Here is a 23,587-nt window from a genome sequence, read left to right as displayed (position 1 = left end):
ATTTTGGAGAGGTTCTGTTTACCTTGAGTTGAAGAACACTGGGACCATGTAAGATTAGAAAGCCTTATATTCCCAACCAAAATGAGAGGCCAATTTCCTGTCATTCAAGCAACTGAAGGGCAAAAGCCTTAGGGTGGGCAAGTTATTTTTTTTTTCTTTTCCCTGTATAAAAAACAAATGGGCAGTGCAATAACGTAGTCATTCATTAAAATTATTTTATACATCTCTGCTCCAAACTGCCACAAATGCGGTACATTTTTGGCGTCTGCCTACCCAAGCCCAGAATGGAGTTTTCCAAGACTGGAGTGATCGTGGCTTCATCACATGGGCCCAGGACAGCAGTTCATCCTGTAACTGGGTCCTGTGTTCTCTAGGCACTGCGGGGCCCTCAGAATTGTAGCCGATAGGCCCAGATGTCTAGGCCTCTGCAACGATCAGGTCTCTGGTGACTTGAAATGCAGCAATGAGGGAACTCAGCTGAATCTTCTCATTGGTGCCAACAGAGAGTCTGTACCTAAAAGAAATTAAGCAAAAGGTAAGAATAATACCACAAATGGCTGCCTTCTGACAAAAGAACAATAGAGATAAAACACTGTTAAAAATTTATCCTGGACAGAAATCTTGTGTGTGTCCCTCTAACGTTTTCTCTGCCCTCAGACATTGATTTGAACTGGTGAGGAAAAATTAATTAAAAGCAAATTGTCAGTCATCAGTAACAGTGTTTTGAACTTTGTTCAAACTGTGTACAGGCACCCAGAAGTTATGTGAATAAGGATTATATCTTCATCTACAAAATGAATTGAGAGGAATTAGAATTAAAGATTTCCTTTGTTTAAACTAAATCATTTAATTGGGATTTTGGTTGACATGTCTGTGGTTCTAAGGTCCAGTTAGTAAAGCGCTGACTGGTATTTCTTGCTGCCTTTTAAGTGCCTGGCCATTGAATGCAAAATCATAATATTCACAGAGGAGTGATAAGAACTGACCTAATTTGTGGATGTGACTGCCAAGGACCAGAAAATTAGAGTTTGCCTGTGTTGACGTCTATTTTGAACCCAGTGCTTTGTCTATTTAAATGATAGCTGCCAGCTTCACTGGGGGCTAATAACAGTGTTTACTGAGCCAGGCAAAGTGGAAAATTGGGTTTATGTTTACTTTTCCCCCAATATGCTTTAGTATGCCAAAATGCCTTAATAACAGCTGGATAGCTGGTTGTCCCCAAATGACCTAGATGTCAAAAATTAAAAATCTGACTGAAACAGGCCTCTCAAATAACAAGAGCCTTTTCAGAATCAATGTGGGCAACGCGTTGCAATTCAAAGAGAGGACTTTATCTCCTCTCCTTATATGTGATTGCTACATACCTATCTTTTGCATTTCATTCATATGCTTAAAGAAGCAACTTGCACCCTTCCCCACGTTTCATTCAATAATAGCACCAAAAACTAGATTTATGAATGATTTAGACAAAGAAAAAGCTGAAACCAAGTAAGCAGAAAGTAACAAAAAGATCCATGATAAGGAAAACAGGAGGAAAAGAATTAAAATTGGGAATTGAATACTCACTCAATGTCTGCCATTTTGGTCAATAAATGTATTCGAACTGAAGATGGAAAGTCAACTGAGGAAAACCAAAATCAAATAAGTGAGGTATACCACTCCCTACTATTAAAAAAATAATCAGAGTACAAGTATGAGTTTGAACATGAAATAGGTAGCACCAAACTTCTGTTGTGATCTCAAGACTTCTCACTAGACACACTTGTAAGAAAACAAAAATGGTGTAGGTTTTCTGTTTTTTATCTATTCCATTTTGTGATTCTTTGTAGAGTACCCAAAAGAACCAGAAAAATCAACAGATTCCAAAGGGATGATAAGAACATGGAAGACTCATTGACACTCCTCTTTTAACAACTGGGTAGCCAGGAGTTAACCTGTAAGAGTTCTCACTTGCTATCCCAGTTTTTAAAACAACTGATTTTTAAAAGCTGGTTCATATCCAGCTTCCACGGTCAAGGAGCAGAACAGGGCTTGAGCTGACTCTGTTTTTGGGTGGAAGTTAACACATCAACCAGCTGTGGAGCAGCCTCAAAAGGCACAGCAGACTCGATCATTCATTGGATTGAGTCTTTCAGTCACCTCTTGGCTGTGCTGTGGAGGAAAGAGCATGTCCAAAATGTTGCATATTGTGTCACCAGCAGGGCAGGTTTCCCTTAGAGGCTGGTTTGATTAGTCTGGGTGATTCCTATGTGCTGCCATTCTTTGTAGAGAACGTGTGAGCAAGAGTGGAATTTATGATAGTTTACATAAGACTGCTTTGTTTTACATGAAGATAGATCTTCCTTCTCCTTCTACTGGGGAAAATATTCTTTTAGATATGTGAATTAAAATACTCTACTTATTGCTGTAAAATACAAACCCCTGGGGGGAAGAAAAATGTTAGCCTTCAGGTGTTTCTTTCCACTCTTTCCCACCAACAGTTCTAGAGATTAAGAGTGTTTATGGAACAAAGTTTTAAACAGTAACAAGACAAAATAATTAAAAATGAGGGGTCAGATTTTACTTCTTTCCTAGTTCTTGGCTTTAAGAATGAAGCCTGTGTTTCCTTTCTGACCACCCTTAACCCCAAAGCATGCCATTGTCTTCACAACTTTTAGAGTAAGGAATGATGTGACGTACCTCTATGCACGAACAAGTGTATCTCTGTCAGTATATCATGTAATGCCAACCCCTTCAGAGTTTTCAAATCCATAATATCTAGAGAGGAGCAGTTAAGGCAAAGGGAATCAATTCCAAAACAAACGTACTGCAGAGAATTTTGAATTCAAATCCTGGTGAGTGACTTTTTTAAAAAGCAGGGACTTTGTTTCCCAACAAAGCAATTTCTCTTTCGATTTGAAGTGAAGTATGTTGGACCCCAATTCTTAACTATATTTTCATGTACATGGGGGGCCTTCTGCAAGATACAGTCATATCACCTTCTCAGAAGAGCCAAATGCATCCCCTAAGAGGCTTCTTACCACTACACCTAGCTTTTAATTTCACAGCAAAACAAGAGTAACACTGACCACTTTTAAATGATTGCAAATCCATCCCAAGGCTTACCTGCTTTACTTCCATCTGCGAGTAAAATTGCTGCAAGCCCTAGCCAGGTTACAGCCCTTTAGGAAAACCTTGAAGGTGTTAAGAGACAAGCACCTGCTCCACTTACTAACTGCTCCCACAAGCAGGCTGACTGGAGGTGCACTTAGCCGAGCTTTGGCCAGCAAGGTGTAGGTATGGGTGGGGGCCTGCACTCCTGGCATCATGCCCAGGTCTCAGGCACATACCACACTGCCCGAGAGGACACGAGAAAGGATACTTCTGTAGGCCGTGGTGAAGTCTTGATTCAACATCCAGTCCAGAATGTTGGCAATGTCTGACTTGAGTGGGTGCCCTGTGCAAGTGTAGACAGTCTCCTCTGTCACCTTCCCAAAAGCCATATTGGTGCTCTGTGCAGACAGAGGAAGAATCACAGAGGCTGTCAGAGCAGCTGTCAACCTGCAGGCAAGCCAGGAGGAAACTGCTGAGGCAGCCATGTGGGTGGGCAGCAAACGTCACATGGGCACAGGGCAACTCAAACCTCATATTTTTACCCTGGCAAGAATCACTCTTATCAAAGGATACTGCTGCTTGCTGGCTATGTGACACTACAGAAACCTTCTCGATCTTTCCCTTGTTTGCAATAAATTGTCTTTCAGAGAAACAAAACACAGAGTAAGCTTATCTTTGGAACATTATGAGACCAAGGTCTAATCAGTTCTGGGTTTCTGAATTTACAGATAGGTTGTGTGGTTGCTTATGTCTTCCCTGAGAAATGCTCCTGAAGCACTAATTCAAGATTTGCTGCAAATAGGGCCATACCTGCAAAATGTTAAGAGCCCTTCTCATGTCTCCACTGGAAAGAGTAACAAGTGCTTTCATCCCATCTTCACTTATATCAACTCTGAAAGGAAACAGGCAAAAGAGATTTAGAGGCCCCAGAAGAACACAAGCATTTACCAGGGGAGCAAGATGGCCTGGAAAGATTAAGGCTTTAAAAGAAAGAAAGAAGAGGAAAAACAAGTTAACAGTACTCTCCTGATCTATACAATCTAGAATGTACCTTGGTTTTTAGGGACTTGGCTGCACATCAAAATCTAGAAAGACCCTTATTTACGACCAAATATTTGTTCCTACATTGAGCAACTAGCTTTAAATTATGCTCTCTGGAAAGAGCCCAGGCACTGTCATAGTGCTGAAGAACCTCCTTTAAAATAAGCAGCAGCTTGGGTGGGCTACTTGCTTGGCATCTGGTTACACAGAATGTAATGTCTTAGGACCATCTCTTCTAATCACAAAAAGCTATAGGCATCTTAGCAGAAGGGACTCAGCAGCGTGCAGTTTCCAGTGACAAATGAAGAGTAGGAGGAAACTGGGACAGCTTCCAGGGGGAGAAGGATGGAAATCAAGAAAAATCAGAAGACCCAAATGACTTTTATGGGGACAAACGTCCATGAGATACCAGAGAAAATGAGAATGGCTAACACCCTGTGCTAGACACTCTTCAAATATATTCTAAAATGACTTCATTTAAATATGTCAACTGAATCATTTAAACCAGCCAGTCATCCCACAACCCTACCTATACCACACTCAACCCCCAAAGGCCCTCACCGTTCCTATTTTCCAGTATACTCACTTCTCTTCCTCTACGACATGTTCCAAGCGGGGAACCATAAGCTCAGGAGTCAGGGGCCCAAACCGGAACCTGGTACACCGGGACTGCAAGGCAGGGATGATCTTTGACAGATAGTTACAGATGAGGCAAAATCTGGTATTCTCAGTAAATTTCTCAATCACTGGCAAAGAAAAATACAACCACCTTACCTCAAAGTCCAAAGGACCCAGAAATCCTGCATTTTTCTCTTGTTGCCCAGAGCATACAGAAGGTTCAAGAAAAATCAAACAAGTGGGAATGCTCCCTGCAACACAGGCGTCCCTCGTGTGTCCAAGACTGGAGATCGAGCGCTCCCTTTTCTCAAATTGATGAGCCTGTCACCTCCGTGGGATTTTACAAAATGCCTTCTTTTTTTAAGATGCCACAATCTTGCTGCTCTTGTCATCCCATGCCATTACAATATGAGACCCAGTTTTCCTGCCCTTTTCCCTGTTTGGTGGGCTTTTGAGGTTCCACCTTCTACTGGGCAAAGGACAGGGATGGATTTTTGCAAGGCTTAGAACACTTAAGAGAGCAATAACCCACATTCAGAGGTGCTTATGACACCAATTTCATTTCTGTAGGTACCTGATGTTCCTGCACTATCTGCCCAGAATGACAGTCACTCTGCAGAACAAGATGCTGAAGAGAGGTTGCCAACCAGAAGATATCCCAACCCTCCACCTCTTCTGAAACACATGCTGTGAGCCACTCCTTCCCCCAGAAACGCCTAAAGACCATTCTCCTCTCATAGCTGGTTACCTCAGAATCTTAGCAAGGGAGATTACAAATGTCCTTGAAAAGAAATGAACTAGGGAAGCGGATGTGGCTCCACTGACAGAGCATCCACCTACCATATGGAGGGTCCAGGGTGCAATCCCTAGGGCCTCCTGACCTGTATGGTAAGCTGGCCCACGCGCAGTGTTGCCACGCAAGAAGTGCCGTGCCACTCAGGGTCTCCCCCACATAGGGGTGCCCCACGGAGCAAGGTGTGCACCCCGCAAGGAGAGCCAACCTGTGTGAAAAAAGCGCAGCTCGCCCAGGAGTGGCACTGCACACACGGAGAGCTGACGCAACAAGATTACACAACAAGGGAAATGGACTTGGCCCAGTGGTTAGGGCGTCCGTCTACCACATGGGAGGCCCACGGTTCAAACCACGGGCCTCCTTGACCCGTGTGGAGCTGGCCCATGTGCAGTGCTGACGCGCGCAAGGAGTGCCCTGCCACGCAGGGGTGTCCCCCGCGTAGGGGATCCCCACACGCAAGGAGTGCGCCCCGTAAGGAGAGCCGCCCAGCGCGAAAGAAAGTGCAGCCTGCCCAGGAATGGCGCCGCCCACATTTCCCATGCCACTGACGACAACAGAAGCGGACAAAGAAACAAGACGCAGCAAATAGACACAGAGAACAGACAACCGGGAGAGGGATTTAAATAAATCTTTAAAAAAAAAAAAAAAATCACACAACAAAAAAGAGACGCAGTTTCCCAGTGCCACCGGATAATGCAAGCGGACACAGAAGAACACACAGTGAATGGACAGACAGCAGACAACGGGGGTGGGGCAAAGGGAGAGAAATAAATAAATCTTAAAAAAACAAACTGCATTAGCCCCCTAAAGACTGAGACAAATACACAAATACTCGCCTTTCCCTGCCAAATCATTTATGGCAAGTAATGAAGACATGCCAGCTTTCTGAGTACAAATAAACTTTATTATTTTCCTGGCTATTTTGTATCTAAGGGTAACAGAGCCAAAACATCTATCCAGCCATTTAGGAACCAAAGACTTTTTTATAACTTTCCATCAAATGATAACTCCTAGCCCTGAAATTGAACCCAGAAATACCAGGGCCTGGCCATTCCAAAAATTCTCAACAGGGCTTATGTTTTTAAGCTACTGAGTGAGAAAACCCCCAATACAGAAAAATTTTGTCTGGATCATAAGGTGGGGTACATGGAGAAAGGTATGCAGAGACTTCTCTGGACCAGAAGATGAATGAATACTAAACACACACTATAGCTCATGCCCAAAGTTGCTAGCTCTCCTACTGCACTCCTTAGGCAGCAACTGCGCTTGTCGCCCTCCTTACCTCTCCTCAAGGCATTCTGGGCATCCTGAGTCATGGCATCTGCTTCATCCAAGATCACTAGTTTAAAGCCTTTCCTAGGAAAACAAACAGCACCTTCTAGAGACTTCTTCACTCTCACTTCAACTTTGAAGCACAAGTCTATATCTTTACATTTGTGCCATCAGGTCCTATCTCGTAGTCCATTTCTCCCAGAACTTTGATCAAAGCAAACATCTGTGGTCAGAGAGCAAATGGCCATCATTCCTTCAACCTTTACAGGGAAATGAGGCCCAACTTCATTACTTCTGTTACACGGTAGCCTCTGGTGCCTCCATCTTTCTTTTGTAGAGCACCCTATGGCTCTATGACCACCTTTTCCCACCAACTTCACTCCTGCCTGTCTTTTGTTTTGTTTCATTTTTTTAAATGACCACCTCCTTACCCTTCTCCATTTCAAGTCATTGAAACTAGTTCATCCGGCCTTAGGATATAATCAGCCCTCCATTAGCTAATAAAATGCAAGCAGTGTTTCTCTTTAAAAACTGGCTAATGCAGGGTAAGAATATTATATTTCAATATTTGCATTTTTATATGTCTTACCCCCACCCCCACACTTTATCACTTGTTTTTGGCTGCAGTCACCAAAGCTGGGTTTTACCTTTACAAAATGGTAACGGGGAGGCTTAAATAAATTAAGCTCTAATGTTTCACTGATCAAAATCTCTTGGGATAAAAATATACAAATAATTCTTACTTAAATATCGTCCTGGTGCTAGCAAAGCTCAGGATTGGTCCTCGAACGATATCTATTCCTCTGTCATCTGATGCATTCAGCTAAATATGGGAGAGAGAAGCCAAAACAAAACACATGTTGGTGTACAATCTAAATTCTTGGTTTTAATGCATCTTCTCCAATCTAGTTCAGCAAGCTAGGACTCTAGGTCTAAAGACAGATAAGAAATAATCATTTTTAAAAATCTCTATCTATATATCTTTATCTCAGTTGATCCACATTCCATTCGGAAAAACAAATAACTGTTTTTCCGCTGCCTTTAAGGATAATCACTCTAACATTAATTGGCCAGGTCACACTGAACAGCCAGATCTCTGGCATGAGTAGAATGATGCTAATTTTAGCTACAACAACCCAGAGCCACCCAAAGATTACCAAGCTTTCAAAACACTGAAGTAAGCAAGGTTCTAAGAAGTAAAAAGTAAGCTAAACACTTTTTCCTTGTAATAGATGATATCTGGATTTCTGTCATCTAGGTGAAGATCCCAGCAGTAAATAGATGGCATGCTCAAATTCAATAATTTGAAGAGAATTAAATGAAGAGATATTTTAAAAGATGGTGGGGAGTGGGGAAACCACAGGGCTATGCAATCCTTTGGGGCTATTGGGGCCTTGTTACCACCCCCAAGCCTGAAGGGGCATGGGGAGGGAGTGATTGGCGGCCCCTGGGGAGGGCCGTATAAAGGGCACCAGCTGTGCGGAGACAGGCAGGAGGGTAGGGGATGGGCCAGCTGGTGGGCCCCTGCAGGGCAGGGCCAGGCATCACTCAACTCTTCCTCCCTGACCCCTGCTGGGGCCCCTCGTAGTCAAGCCCGCCAGGAGCAGAGGGCAGGGGAGCTGTAGTCAGTACAGCTCAGCCTTCCCAGCAAGAATGGGGTGGAGAGATGTGGAAAGGAGACCTGGAGGGGTACCCTGGAGACAGCCGGCAATTGAGCCACCAAAAAGTCCTGTTTGGGTAAAAGTCGGCAACAGCAAAGAAAAACTCCTAGCCCTCCTGCCGTCTAACACCAAAATGCTAAACGACCATTATAGCAAAAAGTGAATTACAACATCTTATCTCACAGCTGCTTCTTTCCCAATGGCTAGAGGGTAAAGTACTTTTAAAGTAAAACAAACCTAGTGGAACCAGAGGCCAAAGACTGGAGTCTTAGTTATTTGTAATCTTCTTATTTACCTCCAGGACCATGGAGCCAAATTCTTTATCTTTGTAGAGCTGTTTAGCACAGGCTAGGATGGTGGATGTCTTTCCTGTCCCCGGAGGACCATAGAGCAGCAGGTGCGGCAGTCGGTCTTCACTGATAAATTTTTGAACTGAGAATTGGGAAGAAAGAGGGAAACTATCAGTCTCTGGGAGTTGCCTCATTCACTGTGGGTTCTTGAGTTGGGATGAATGCACTTCAATCCAATGCTATCTTAAATCAGAGGCAGATGCAGGAATGAAAAACCTGAAGGACTCAACTCTTAGAGCCACCTTCCATAAAGCTTGTTCATATTCTTCAAATTCAAATTGTTCATATTCTTCAGCAGAGATGACAGCACCAAGATATTTACACAGGTCCTTCAACTAGGGTAACAGGAACTGATAAATAGGTACTTACTGGTACTCAAAATGTCCTGATGAGAAATAAGATCATTCAGTGTTTGTGGCCGATATTTTTCAACCCTGAAATACAATTTAGCATGATTTACAACATATATGAATGCAAGAACATTTTGTTACTTGCAAAAGAATTCTTTCATATCCTAATTAAAAGAGGAAGAGAAACCCAGTAAATTTTAATATAGACAAGTGGTTTTCAACCAGGGGTGATTTCTTCCCCCAGGGAACATTTGGTAATACCTGGAGACAGTTTTGGTTATCAGAACGGCAGGGAAGGGGCTACTGGCATCCAGTGGGGAGAGGCCAGGATGCTGCTTAACATCATATAATTCACGATAGTCTCCCCTCACACCCCGCCCCCCTCCCCCCCCCAAGAAAGAAAGTATTTGGCCCAAAAAGTGCTGAAGTTGAGGAATCCTGTTCGAATCCCACTTTTCCAGCTACCTGCCTATCTCAACCTATATGGGCACCTACTCTTAAAATGAACTCAAAATTGAACTTGTCTCCAAATTCCAACAGATGAATGGATAAGCTAAACGTGGCATCACCATACAATGGAATATTATTTAGCTACAAAAAGGAACAAAATACTGATATATGCTACAACATGGATGAACCTTGAAATCATTATGCTAAGTCAAAGAAGTCAGATATAAAAGGCCACATGTTATGATTCCATTTATAAGCAATATCCAAAATGGGCTAATCCACAGAGACAGAAAGCAGATTAGTAGTTGCCAGGGGCTGAGGGGAAAGGGAATGGCAGTGACTGATTAATGGGCTGGGGTTTCCATTTGGGATGATAAAGAAGTTCAGGAAGTACATAATGGTCAATGTACTTAATGCCACTGAATTGTACACTTAAAATGGTTTTTAACAGTAAACTGTAAAATGTTCTGTGTTTTTTTAAACTAGTTTTTTTAAGATGCACTCACTATACAAAAACGATTTGGAGTTTTCAAAATCTGGCCAAATCCAACCGAATCATCACTAGGCACATAGATGTGGCAGTAGAATGGTTAAGAGTGCAGGCCCTGACTTCAGACCATCTGGGTTCAATTCAAGCCTATTTTCTGGCTTTGGGACCTTAGGGAAGTCATTTAGCCTTCTTAAGACTCAGCTCCTTCATCTGTAAAATGGGAACAATAACAGTACCTACCCCCTAGGGGTTTGTAAGGATCACATGAGTTAACGCACCCCAAATATCGCATTGGATGTCTGTTACAGAGCCATCTTATGAATGCTAACTAGACAGCGTTATTACTATTTTATTTCCTTACTTGGCTTAGTTTAGGATTTGGACAATAATGACCTTGAAGATTTTGGCTGTCAAAAGAGATAAGCACACCTGGGCTTGGAAGCCAGTGGTGTCAGAAGACGTGGGTTCGAGTCTCTGGGCTGTCACCCAGGTGCAAACACCGCTTTCCCCTTTGGCAAAGGGAAACTGGGGGTCGGGTGAGATCCTGGCAAAAGGTTAAGGCCCTAGAAAGAACGGAGGGGGGTTGGAGAGCTGGGGGATGTCAAGGCAAACTCGCGTGACTCCGCGCCACTTTCTCCCGCGCCACTTTCTCCCGCGCCACCGCCTCCCCGCACTGCCCACCCCTCCCCACTGTGCGCTGCGGCCCTCCTCCTACCAGGGCAGGTTCCTGCTCTTGCTCGCCGCGGACTGCTGCTGCTGCTTGAGCGCCGAGGCCTCCATGGCGGGGTGGGGGTGCGCTGGCAGGGCCTGCCGAGGCCGCGGAAGCCCGTCCGAAGATTGCTCAGCTCGCCGGCGCGACCTTACCCGAAGACCCTCGCACTTTAGAGTTCGCGCGCAAAAGCCACTCTCGCGAGACTTGCCCGCCCGCTTCCGACTTCCTCCGTCGGCCCCGCCTCTTCTCCGTTGCTAAGGCGCCCGTTGCTAGGTTGTCGGGGGGCGCCGGCCGCCCGCCCCTCTCCAGCTGCGCCCTTGGGCCCCGCGCAGTGCTCTCGCGGTGCAAGGAGCTTCCCCGGCGCAGGCAGGCGGAGGGGGAGAGGCAAGGCCACCTCCCGAAGCCACCAGTCATTATCATTTCAAATAAGGGCCTCGCGTCAAGGCCAGTTCCAGCCATCCTCTGACACATCACCAAGGTTCAAACACTGTTCAAAGGAACAGAAAGCTGACAGGGCTAAAATTCCTAAGGAAAAAACAACCCAAGTGATGCGTCCAGTGCTTGAATATAGACGCCCATCTGTAAAAAGCTCCCAGCACCTTTTGCCCCCATGGCTGGGAGGTGCATACCTGAAGCTGGAGAACAGCCCCAAACAAACATAACTCCAATCCGCCTTTCTCCCGAATCCGTGCCTCTCCTCCAACAACATTTCCAGAAAACAACTGCAGCGTGAAGGTACTGAAGAAAATCGACATCAAATCGTTAGTGCTTTTTTTCTGACGTGAGGGAGAATGAATCACTTTTCTTTCTTGCTGGTTTTTATTTCCCAGCAACGAGCATGTATTACATCTGTAATACAGTTGTTTTTAACATGTTGAGAAGGCAGGGACTTCCTGGGAGGAGGGCGACGGGCCCGGGGTCAGCAGAATTCTGAGTGAGAAAAAACTGCACTCTTTGGGTCTGATTACATCACTGCTACCTCCTTTAGAACAGAATAGAGGGACAGTGGGCAAAGGTATGGTGGCAGGTATGTCTTCATCTTGGCCTCTGCCTGGGGACCCAGAGGCAGGAGGCAGATGTCACTTGTGATATGACAGTGCCCCGACCCTTTGCTTCCACCTAAGGGCAACTTTAACAAGGGCCACTGGGCTCATTTGCCTTCCTCCTTTTCTGCTTAGCCTTGGGCAGGTTTCTTCTCTCCGCCCAGATTACCTACTCCAGTGTGGTTGTGTGGATTAAGTGAAATAACTACCTAAAGCATCCGGTCAGTACCATCTTAGTCTCTGTCATTCTAATTCATTCACTGCTCATCCTGTTCTTTCAAATTCCCCCAAAACTAAATGATTGGCTGGCATGGCTATGCCAAAAGCCGAGCTTTGTTCCTCCACCAGGTAAGAGTCATTCTACCGAGGGGCCTTTGTATTGCGGGCACGATGACACCTGCTCGAAATGGGAAAAGGTTCTGTGTGTACCTGATGTTCAGTTTGCCTGGAATGCAGGATTCTTCTGTGTGATGTTACATCACATATTTACGAGATTCTCTATCGTGTAACTCCCAGTGGATTGTAAGCTCATTGAGAGCAGGGCCTTTGACTTACTCACCACCGTACTTGTACTCCTGGCACTTGGAACAGCGCTGGGCTCAAAGGAAGCACTCAATAAATTGTTCAATGAGTCAGTGCATGAATGATAATAGCTAATATTAATTAAATAATTACTATGAAAAAGTTGTTTGGAAATGAAGAGAAACGGTGAAAGCACATCAAAGGATTTGTAATTAGTAGCACGAACCTATGGGTATGATAGTGTTTTTTTTTTCTTTTTGTTTCGAGTAATGAAAATGCTCTAATATAGATTGAAGTGATGAACGCACAAGTCTGTGATTATGCAAAATGCCATTGGTTGTACATTTTAGATAAACAATATGGTTTATGAACAAAAAAAGAATAGGGTGGGTTGAGGGAAAATAAACCAAATGTAAGATATGGAGAATAGTAGTAATTCTTTGATGATGCTCTAATTTGTTACAAATGTTTCACAACAATGTAAGGTGTTGGTGATGTATGGGACCCCAGTATGATGTTATGCATGTTTGTTTTGTAAGTTCACAACTTTTGCTATACACCTGTTGTGGTTCTAAGTGCTTTACATTTATTATACTTAATCCTTGAACAAACCCAAACTACTATCATTGATCTCATTTCATAAATATGTTTTGTATCCTGCTTAAGTTCTAAATGTACACAAGGGGTAAAACTGGGTCTTAACAGGAAAGCTATGGAACTACAACGGTGGTGCTGAGTGTGTTTCCCAGACCAGCTCTATCAGCAACCCCTGGGAACTTGTTAGAAGCGCTAATTATCCTTCCTTTCCCCCAAACCCACTACAGCAGAAACGCTGGGGGCGGGGCCCAGCCATCTGTGTCCCAACAAGCCCTCCAGTGTATTCTGATGTGTTTGAGTTTGAAAACCACTTCACTACACTGAATTGCTTCTCAGTCCTTGAGCTCTACATGGCTTCATTTTCTAAGAAAAAGAATGGGCAATCACGTGAGTACTTGGAACAACGAAGTTGTCCCAAGTTCCATTCGTGTGTGCGCGCGTGCGCATGCAAATAGTTTTGTTTGTTCCTGTTTTTGTTATTGATCGAATGTATGGTCCTTTGGGAAAGTTACTTAATATCTCTCAGGACCTCAGTATTCTTATCTGTAAAATTGGCAGGGAATGGGGCTCAGACTAGACCAGTGACTCAGCCCTGGCTGGATGTTAAAATCACCTTGGGAGCTTCAAAAATGCGGATGCCAGAACTCCATATCTGACCAATTAAATCTGGCCTCAGGATAGGACTGGGCATTGGCATTTTAAAGAGGTTCCCAGGTGACTCTAACATTCGGTCAAAGGTCAGCTCTAGCACTTAAAAAAGCCTCTTACAAGTTGTGCAAGAATAGTCGGAAATCACAGCTATGTACAGCAAGGGAGGCATGGGGTGATTGAGAGGTGATGAAATTTTTTGTTTCTGTGTATTGAAATAATGAAAACGCCCTAATAATGACTGAAATGATGAATGCCAACTATGTGATTATACCAAATATCATTGATTGTACACTTTAGATGGATTGTATGCTTTATTAATAAGTATCAATAAGAATTATGTGTTTAAAAAAAAAAGCCTGTTATGGTAAGCCTACTCCCCTTGCCACTGATTGGCTTTAGGAGGTAAACGTGTGACCCATCTCAGCCCAGTGAGATTTATTTATTTATTTATTTCTCTCTCCTCCATTGTCTGATATCTGTCCATTCGCTGTGTGTTCTTCTGTGTCTGCTTGTATTCTCATTAGACTACTCTGGGAACCAATCCTGGGACCTTCCAGAGTGGGAGAGAGGCGATCATTCTCTTGCGCCACCTCAGCTCCCTGGTCTGCGGCATCTCAGATTATCTCTTCTCTTTGTCTCTTTTTGTTACTGCTCCAGCTCTCCACATGGTCCAGCACTCCTGCATGGGGCAGCACTCCGTGTAGGCCAGCACTCCACGTGGGCCAGGTTGCCACAAGGGCCAGCTTGCCTTGGCCCTGGGTATCGAACCCTGGACCTCCTATATGGTAGATGGGAGCCCAAGTGCTTGAGCCACATCTGCTTCCCTGCCCAATGAGATTTGAGGTGAAGTCTGTTGGGGGTTTTGGGGAGACTTTTCCTCTTTAGTAAGAAAAGGCTTGCTGATCCTAGCACTAAATGGTCTTTAGGCTCCCTCCCAATTCCAAAGTCCTATCACTTTAAGAAAAAAAGGGAATGATACAGACCAGAGTTACAAACTCACATGCCTGGAAGTTAATATATAAAGAAAGAGGGTCAGGTGGAAATTATGTCCTGCCCCAAGGGGCACAATTTCTTGAAGGAGGACATAAGCAGAACAGGAATTTAGCAACAAGATATTAGATAGCTCACATAATCTCTGTCGAGGCTGGAGAACTTGGCTTGGAAAATGGACAGGGACAAAGAGAGGCCATGCAACTGAAACCATGGTCGCAATTGCTCCATGGAACCATCCAGAAAAGAAATAGCTACTGTGGGCTCTGGACCTCACTGACCTAGCTACTGCCCACCGCACTCCCAGAAATTGGATGTTGCTTTTATCACTTCCACTGTCAGAAAGGATTCTCCAGTTCTTTTCTGGCCTGAATTCTTCCCAAAACTCGTACCCCATTTAAAAGCCTAGAGTCACATGCTTGTGTGTACCAAGTATATAGCATAAATGTGGGAAATGGCATCTGCCTCCCACCAAGACTGCGACATGGGGACATCCCTAAACATAGGGGAGGGGTTCAGGGACTGGCGGCAGAAAGTATTATGATGTCTATTACACAAGTACTCAATCAAGAGGGACAGCAGGCAAATGTTGCCAGATCTGATTTTTAAAGAGAAACCAGAAATTTGGATTTTTATATTAACTTCCAGTATTTTAAATTTTGTCAACTAATAAACAAACAAACAAACAAACAAAAACCAACAACACCATTGCCAGTCCAGCAAAAACACAGTATGGGTCACTTTGTGACTTGATTCCAAGGGCAGATGGGCGGGCAAAAGATGCAGTAGTTTCTTCTTACTCTGCTCACTTTTGCCTGAATTTTCACTCTTCTGGAAGATGAAGGGGTAGGCCAAGTTGGTTTTGTTTTGTTTCTTGAGGTACCGGGCCAAACCCGGGACCTCATATGTGGGAAACTGGCACTCATCCACTGAGCCATGTCAGCTCACCTGAGTTGTTTTTTTCTTTTATTTTGCTTGTCTGTTTTTGTTTTTTCAGGAGGCACTGCGAACCAAACTGGGGACCTCTCGTGTGGGAGGTGGGAGCTCAACCACTCAAACCATATCCGCTCCCCAAGCTGGTCTAGTTATATGAATTGTGACACTGATGAGCACAGGCTCAAACTATATATCATTGAAACCAGATTTCAAGCTGCTTTAATAATACATCAAGTCCTAGAGATGGCAGGACTGGAGATTACAAACAAAATTACCAACGAGAGGCATCTGCTCTTGAAATTGGCTTAGGAAAAGAGAGCCCTGGATTTTATTACTCTCAGCTTTGGAACACACTTGGCTTTGGGCACAGCACTTAACTGCTTTAGTTTATTTTTAAGACTTGTTCTTATGAGGGAATGGGATGTGAGGCTATCTTTGGAAGATGCTGGCAAAAGAAAATCAAACTGGGTCTTTCTCCTGAACATATTCTTCCTGGGGAAATTGTGTTTAAATGAAGAGCAAGGACTTGAAGGAGGGAAAAGTCTCAAAGGGCAGTTTGAAGAGTGCATATAAGGGGGAAAATGTCCATCTTCTTGGGTGATTTCAGCAATCTCATAGATTGATCGATTGGGGCTTTAAGTTCCTAGGTCTATGGGGCATTGGTCACCCTAACTACTTTCCTTTGCCAAAGTCCACGAATCCCCTGCATCAGGGTTTAGGGGCCTTGTTCACCATACTCTAAACATTTGTTGATTGAATAACCAATTCATGTTAATTTATTGGTTCCTGAATCTGACTCTATGCTTGAGATTGAGAGTATGACTCATGAATTTTCTCCAGGACACCTGGGCTCAAGAAAATTCACATTTCTTCATTTTTCTAAGCTATGTAATTCTGGCTCAAGGTGCTCCACCACGGCTCCCTCAGCCGAGGCACTTTGGATAGTCAATCTGTTGGGTTTTGGGGGTGAGACTCCTCCCGTTCTCTAGGATCATTCAAGAGGCCTGGGAGGTTGTTGGAAAATAGGCCAGAAATGTTGGGGAAGGGTCTTTAGCCTTCAGTTCTTAATGTGTTCTGTTGGAGTACACGCTCTAGAATATCCACACCAGAACAATCCATTTGAAGATGGGCAGCTCTGCTGAGCATAATGCCCTCACCCTCAGGGCACAGCAGAACCCTCCTGAACTTTGGCCGTAGCTCCTGATGCCATAGAGTTTGAGATTTAGGCTTCCCTGGGTCCCTCCTTCAAAGTCCTTCTACCTGCCCTCCCTGAGAGTGCTGCCAGAGCAGAGGATGCTATTCAAAGTTTGGTCCTAGGACCAGCAACTTCTTTACCTCCTGGGAACCTGTTAGAGATACAGAGTCTCGGGCCCTACCCCAGACCCTTCTGTTCAATATCTGATTTTAATAAGGTCTCCAGGGGAGTCATGCATGGTTTTGTTGGGAAACGCTGAGCACCACTCAATGTATTTCTTCACCACCATCCTGCCCCTCACTGCAGTTCTACCTCCCTGGTGCCCCTAGTGTCATGGAATTCTCCAGGGAGTTGGACCACTCCTCTCTTTTAGGGCACTCCTGTCTCCCTGCTCCTGTAGGCCAGCTTGGAAAGAAAAAAAGGTGTTAGTAGGGAGATGGTGGAAGTGTGGTTACATTATCCTGGCTCTGTTTGGCAAATTGGTGCAACCAGGGAGCACACACCCGTGGGTTTGTGAAACTGAAAGTACAAAGACAAAGCAATTAGGTGTGTACCTGTTGTAAGAGCCGTGTGCAAAGCTTGATGGGCAGATCTCTGCCCCTCTCTCACCATAGGAGGGACCCCTGGGGGTGAAAGGAAGTGAGACAAGGACCTCAATATTGGCAAATGCCTGTTGATTCCACTGGAGGATAAATAGTAACAAGAACAAGCAGATTACTATCATTATTTATGTTGCTTGGCAGAGTTACACAACACTTTATTATACAGTAGGTGCTACATAAAGAACTGCTATTTATAGGCATTTCATCTTGTTCCTCCAGTTCCCCTGAACTCACTCTTTAAAGCATTTGGCCCAAGTTGGATGGCAATGTGATAAAAATAGATACACATTTTAAATATATGTAATGCCAAAAATAGAGCAGGAGAGTATTACTGTGGGAGCACCAGCTTCCCACATATGAGGTCCCAGGTTCAATCCCCAGCCTCAGTACCTCCAAAAAAAAAAAAAGAGAGAGAATATTGCTGAAAACTAAGAGCCAAGGCTGCCACAAGTCAATCTGGAGGAGAATTTTAAACTTGAGGGTATTTTATGTGTTTTTAAGATATTAACAGTCCACATACATATAGATCACTTTTACTGAAACCTATTCATAAACCATACAATCCATCTAAAGTGTACAATCAGTGGCATTTGTTATAATAACAGAGTTGTACATTCATCACTTTAATCAATATTAGAGAATTTTTATTACTCAAAAAAAAAGAAGAAAAAAAGAAAAGCAACAACAACCAAAAAACCTCTACCCTTTAGTAGTCCTCTCTCAATCTCTCTTCTGCCACACGTAGCTGCTAATATATTTCCATTCCCATAATTGATTTGTTTTTACATTTCGTAGAGATGGAGTCAAACAATATATAGTACTTTTTGTCTAGTTTCTTTCAGTTAGCATACCTGCTTTTTTTTTTTTTTTACCATTGATGGAAGGTTATTAATATATTACTATACCCTACTGTCCATAGTTTGCTTTGGTTGTAATTTTGCCCAAATATCACCCTGATATTAATATAACATTAGCATACATTTGTTCTGTTTCAGAGAAAAACATTCTTATATGTGTACTATTAACCATACTCATTTTTCACAAAAAGGTTTGCTGTGCTATACAGTCCTGTATTTCGCTTTCCTTCTAGTGATATACACAACCTAGACTTCCCCTTTCAGTCTCTATCACACCCATATATAAGCGCTGCTAATACAAACAATGTGTTTTCACCACTGACAGTCTCTCTCTCTCTCTCTCTCTCTCTCTCTCTCTCTCTCTCTCTCTCTCTATATATATATATATATATATATAATCTTTTTAAGGAGATGCCAGTGATCAAATCAGGGATCCCACATGTGGAAGGCAGGAGCCCAACCACTGAGCTACATCTGCTCCCCTGACAGTCAGTATATTTTAAAAAATTCTTTGGACATAAGAGAAAATTGTATTTTTACTTAAGAGAAGTACCTTAGAATTAAATCTCCCAAACTGAGCAGACGTGATAGGTTACAGGAAATTAAAATATTTGGTGTATTTCATTAATATGAAGATTAGACAATTGTGTCTTTAAAAAGTCTTGACCTTTGAAAGGTCATTTAAAATACGTTTTTTAAACAAACCTGAACAAAAGCAAATTTCTAACTTAAAGGGATATCTAAATAAAATTTTCTGAATCTCATGGAAGTAAATTACTTTATACCCTCTGCTTTAATTTTTTTTCTTAATTTAAGGGACATAAGACAAAAACAACATATTCAATATGTCATATTTTGGCTAATGTCAACTGGAATGGCTTGTTAAATATTGGTTATCTTTAGTTGGTGCCAATTGATTAATTTAAAAATGTTTTCTTAATGCTAAATTCGAGTAAGTTCTTGGTTTTGATACAATTTTTAATTTTCTTCTGTTGCTCAGGTGATTTGAAATTATAATTGAGAATACATTTTGCAAAATTAACACATAAAAGGGCATCACTGCAAACATTTTCCATTGCATAGTTTTAAATGCCATGAAAGTGGATAGCATATTTGGATAGTCATTCAATTTAATTCCATACGTGTGTATTTCAAAATTATCCATCTGCTTAACACCAGGAAGGGTTTCATTGGTAAGATCTTGGTGTACCCGAACTTGGTGTTAGAAAATTTGCAAAATCAAAATCATGTTATTTCTTTAAAAACAAGTAGTGGGATTAGAGAGTTATTCCAAACCTGCAATATGGTATTACTGGAACAAGAAAACAAAATAGGCGATGGACTTGGCCCAGTGGTTAAGGCGTCCATCTACCACATGGGAGGTCCAGCATTCAAACCCAGGGCCTCCTGACCCGTGTGGAGCTGGCCCATGCGCAGTGCTGATGCGCGCAAGAAGTGCCCTGCCACACAGGGGTGTCCCCTGCATAGGGGAGCCCCACATGCAAGGAGTGCACACCGTAAGGAGAGCCACCCAGCATGAAAGAAAGTGCAGCCTGCCCAGGAATGGTGCCGCCCACATGGAGAGCTGACACAACAAGATGACGCAACAAAAAGAAACACAGAGTCCCGTGCCACTGATAACAACAGAAGCGGACAAAGAAGACACAGCAAATAGACACAGAGAACAGATAACAGGGGTGGGGGGAAGGAGAGATAAATAAATAAATAAATAAACAAACAAACAAACAAACAAACAAACAAACAAATAAATAAATCCTAAAAAAAGAAAAGAAAACAAAATAATTTACTTTATTCATGTCTCCCCATACTCCAAGGTAGCAGTCTGGTCACTTCAGGGACTGAGTGTGGGTCTCTACTGCTGGCAGATTGGGCACTTAGCAGTGGTTGTGGCAGGTTGGCCTTGGCAAAAGGAAGTCCATGTTGTTGAGTCCATGCATAACCACCATCCCTACCACTCATGGTTCATGAGTCCATTGGTCAATGACAAGAGTGGCTGGGGACAGAGCCTAATTGGTATCCACAGAATGGAACATCTTGTCTACTTGATTATTAAAATCTTCCTCTGCTGAAGTCATCCTCTGGTGTGCATTCACCTGGGACACAAATATCTTCATGTTTGCCCATTCAGAAAGGTCTATCCACATACCTCTTCCCCAGACCTCTTTGTCACCAATTTTCCAATCATGTTTCTTCCAAGTCCCTGACTATCCAGCAAAACCATTGGTGACAGCCCATGAATCAGTGTACATACACACCTCCAGCTATTTTTCCTTCCAAGCAAAATAATAAAGTGCACTGCTGGAAGTTCTGCCCACTAGGAGGATTTGCCCCCATCACTCTCCTTCAGGCACATCCAGAAAGGGGTTATAGTGCTGAAGCTGTCCACTTTTGCATATCATGCAGAACCATCTGTAAACCAGGTCCGAGTTTTCTCTTCCTCAGTCAACTGATTGTAAGGAGCTCCTATATAGGCCGTAGCTGTGACTGGGAAAGAGAAGGTAATGTGGCAGGAATGGTGACCATGCACATTTGGGCCACGTCCTTTTTCTTTCTTTTTCTTTTCTTTTTTTAAAATTTTATTTCTCTCCCTTTCCTTGCCCCCTCCCCCCCCCCAGTTGTCTGCTCTCTGTGTCCATTCACTGTGTGTTCTTCTGTGTCTGCTTGGATTCTTATCAATGGCACCCAGAATCTGTGTCTCTTTTTGTTGCATCATCTTGCTGCGTAAGCTCTCTGTGTGTGTGGGCAGGTTGCACTTTTTTCATGCTGAGCAGCTCTCATTATGGGGCCCATTCATTGCGCATGGGGCTCCCCTATGCAGGGGCACCCCTGCATGGCATGGCACTCTTTCTGTGCATCAGCACTGTGCATGGGCCAGCTCACCACATGGGTCAGGAGGCCCTGGGTTTGAACCTTGGACCTTCCATGTGGTGGGTGGATGTCCTATCCATTGGGCCAAATCCACTTCCCTGGGCCACTTCCTCATGTAACTTACTTGTGCCTTCAGGACCCGCTTGAGCCCTATCTCTTATATATCACTTCTGCTTTATGATGGAGTACTGCTGTGCACACCCAACTTTATTGCTTGGAGGGCAGATAACACCCAACTCATTATAGGCAACTTAGGTCTCATGGTAACTTGGTGGCCCATGATTAAGCATTAGGTCTCTACTAAGATCCCATAGTATGCCAAAAGCTGTTTCTCAAAAGGAGAGTAGTTATCTGTAGAGGATAGCAGGGCTGTGCTCCAAAATCCTTTCTGCACTGTGATTCTCCTATGGGGGCCTGCCAAAGCCTCCAGACAGCATCTCTATTTGCCACTGACACTTCCAGCCCTATTGGATCTCCTAGATCAAGTGGCCCAAGAGGCAGAGCAGCTTTCACAGCAGCCTGGGCCTGTCAGAGCCTCCTCTTGTTCTGGTCTCCACTCAAAACTAGCAACTTTTTGGATCACTCAGTAAATGGGCCAGAATAGCACACCCAAATGAGGAATATGTTGTCTATAAAATCCAAAAAGGCCAATGAGGCATTGTGCCTCTTTTTTGGTTGTAGAAGGGACCAGATGCAACAGCATATCCTTCACCTTAGAAGAGATATCTCGATACATCCCACACCCCTGGACACTTAGAAATTTCACTGAGATGGAAGGCCCAGGTAATTTTGTTGGGTTTATCTCCCATCTGCTCTCATGCAAATGCCTTACCAATAAGTCTAGAGTAGTTGCTACTTCTTGCTCACTAGGTCCAATCAGCATGATATTATCAATATAATGGACCAGTGTGATGCCTTGTAAGGGGGAGAGATGATCAATTTCCCTCCAGAGAGTATTATGACATGGCACTGGAAAGTTGATATACCCCTGGGGTAGGACAGTGAAGGTGTGTTGCTGGCCTTGTCAACTGGAAACAAACTATTTCTGGTGGTCTTTACTAAGTGCAATTGAGAAAAATGGCATTTGCCAGATCAACAGCTGCATATCAGGTACCAGGGTGTGTGTTGCTTTGCTCAAATAATGATATCACATCCTCTATTTTCTGCACTGGCCAAATAGGGAGTTGAATGGGGATGTGGTGGGAATCACCACCCCTGCATCCTTCAAGTCCTTGGTGGTGGCACTAATCTCTGCAATCCCTCCAGGAATCTTGTATTGCTTCAATTTACTATTTTGCTAGGTAAGGGCAGCTTTAGTGGCTTCTATTTGGCCTTTCCTACCATTTTAGATCTCACTCCACAAGTCAGAGAACCAATGTGGGGATGCTGCCAATTGTTGAGTATGCCTATTCCAATTATGCACTTTGGAACTGGGGAAATAACCACAGAATTCGTTTGGGGACCCATTGTGAGATGGACCTGACCTAAAACACCATTGATCATCTGGCCTCCATAAGCCTCTACTCTGACTGGTAGACCACAGTGACATTTTGTGTCACTTCTGAACCAGCATCTAATAATCCCTGAAATGTGTGATCATTTCCTTTCCCCAATGCACATTATCTTGGTAAAAGGCTGTAGGTCTCTGTATTAGTCAGCCAAAGGGGTGCTGAGGCAAAGTACCAGAACTCTGTTGACTTTTATAAAAGGTATTTATTTGGGGTAGAAACTTACAGTCACCAGGCCCTAAAGAGTCCAACTCAAAGTACCATAAGAGGTACTTTCTCACCCAAAGACATTGGCCACATGTTGAAGCAAGATGGTAGGCGATGTCTGCAAGAGTTCAGCCTTCCTTCTTCCTCTTAAGGCTCCTTGGTCCCAGCTTCTTTCAATCTCAGCTATAGGCTGGCATAAGGCTCATCACTCTCCTGGGGCTCATTTCTTTCTGGACTCAGCTGCTCTGTTCTCTTCACAAGGTCAGCTATAGACTATCGGGTTCATCTCTCTTTCTGGGGCCTCTGCCATGTCTAATGAGTGGTCCTCTTCCTTTGTGTTCTTCTTCTCTGTGTACCTGCTTCCTAGTTCTTGATTGAGCATCTGTTTATATAGCCCAAGGGGGCAGGAACTCAACTTTGCGTGCCCTAAAGATGTGGTTGAATCAAAGCCTTACTCTTGATTTAATAAAGTAAAATGAAACTTTTGAATTTAATACCATCAAAGAGGTATCATGCCCAGAGAAATAGACCAGTTTACAAACATAATCAATATCTCTCTTTGGAATTCATAAATAATATCAAACTGCCACAGTCTCTTTGGGGAAGACTGGGAGGAAGATTAACAGTATAAATTTTTGGCAGTGTAACAGATTCTTTCCCCAAGGAGACCTGGGCTTCTCCTCTTTCAAGGGATTCTGGGTTTATAAGTTGAGTCAAGTCTGGGAATTGAATAAGGGGCTGTGATCCTGTTTTTGATATT

General features: G+C 43.5%; 1 protein-coding gene across 1 annotated transcript; it reads right to left on the bottom strand.

Annotated features, from left to right (window-relative positions):
* Positions 1-195: 195 nt before the first annotated feature.
* Positions 196-11,355, bottom strand: RFC5 (replication factor C subunit 5). Its single transcript, XM_004477055.5, has 11 exons — positions 10,834-11,355; positions 9,198-9,262; positions 8,774-8,910; positions 7,561-7,640; positions 6,828-6,901; positions 4,721-4,880; positions 3,904-3,985; positions 3,362-3,491; positions 2,680-2,757; positions 1,567-1,621; positions 196-514 (listed from the first exon to the last, which is right to left on the bottom strand). The coding sequence occupies exons 1-11, from the start codon at positions 10,896-10,898 to the stop codon at positions 418-420; spliced, it is 1,023 nt and encodes a 340-aa protein (XP_004477112.1). The 5' UTR covers positions 10,899-11,355; the 3' UTR covers positions 196-417.
* Positions 11,356-23,587: the final 12,232 nt, after the last annotated feature.

This window comes from Dasypus novemcinctus, chromosome 19, assembly GCF_030445035.2.
Source record: "Dasypus novemcinctus isolate mDasNov1 chromosome 19, mDasNov1.1.hap2, whole genome shotgun sequence".
Lineage (NCBI taxonomy): Eukaryota > Metazoa > Chordata > Mammalia > Cingulata > Dasypodidae > Dasypus > Dasypus novemcinctus.
The sequence above is the reverse complement of the archived record's forward strand: the minus strand, read 5'-3'. Positions and strand labels throughout refer to the sequence as shown.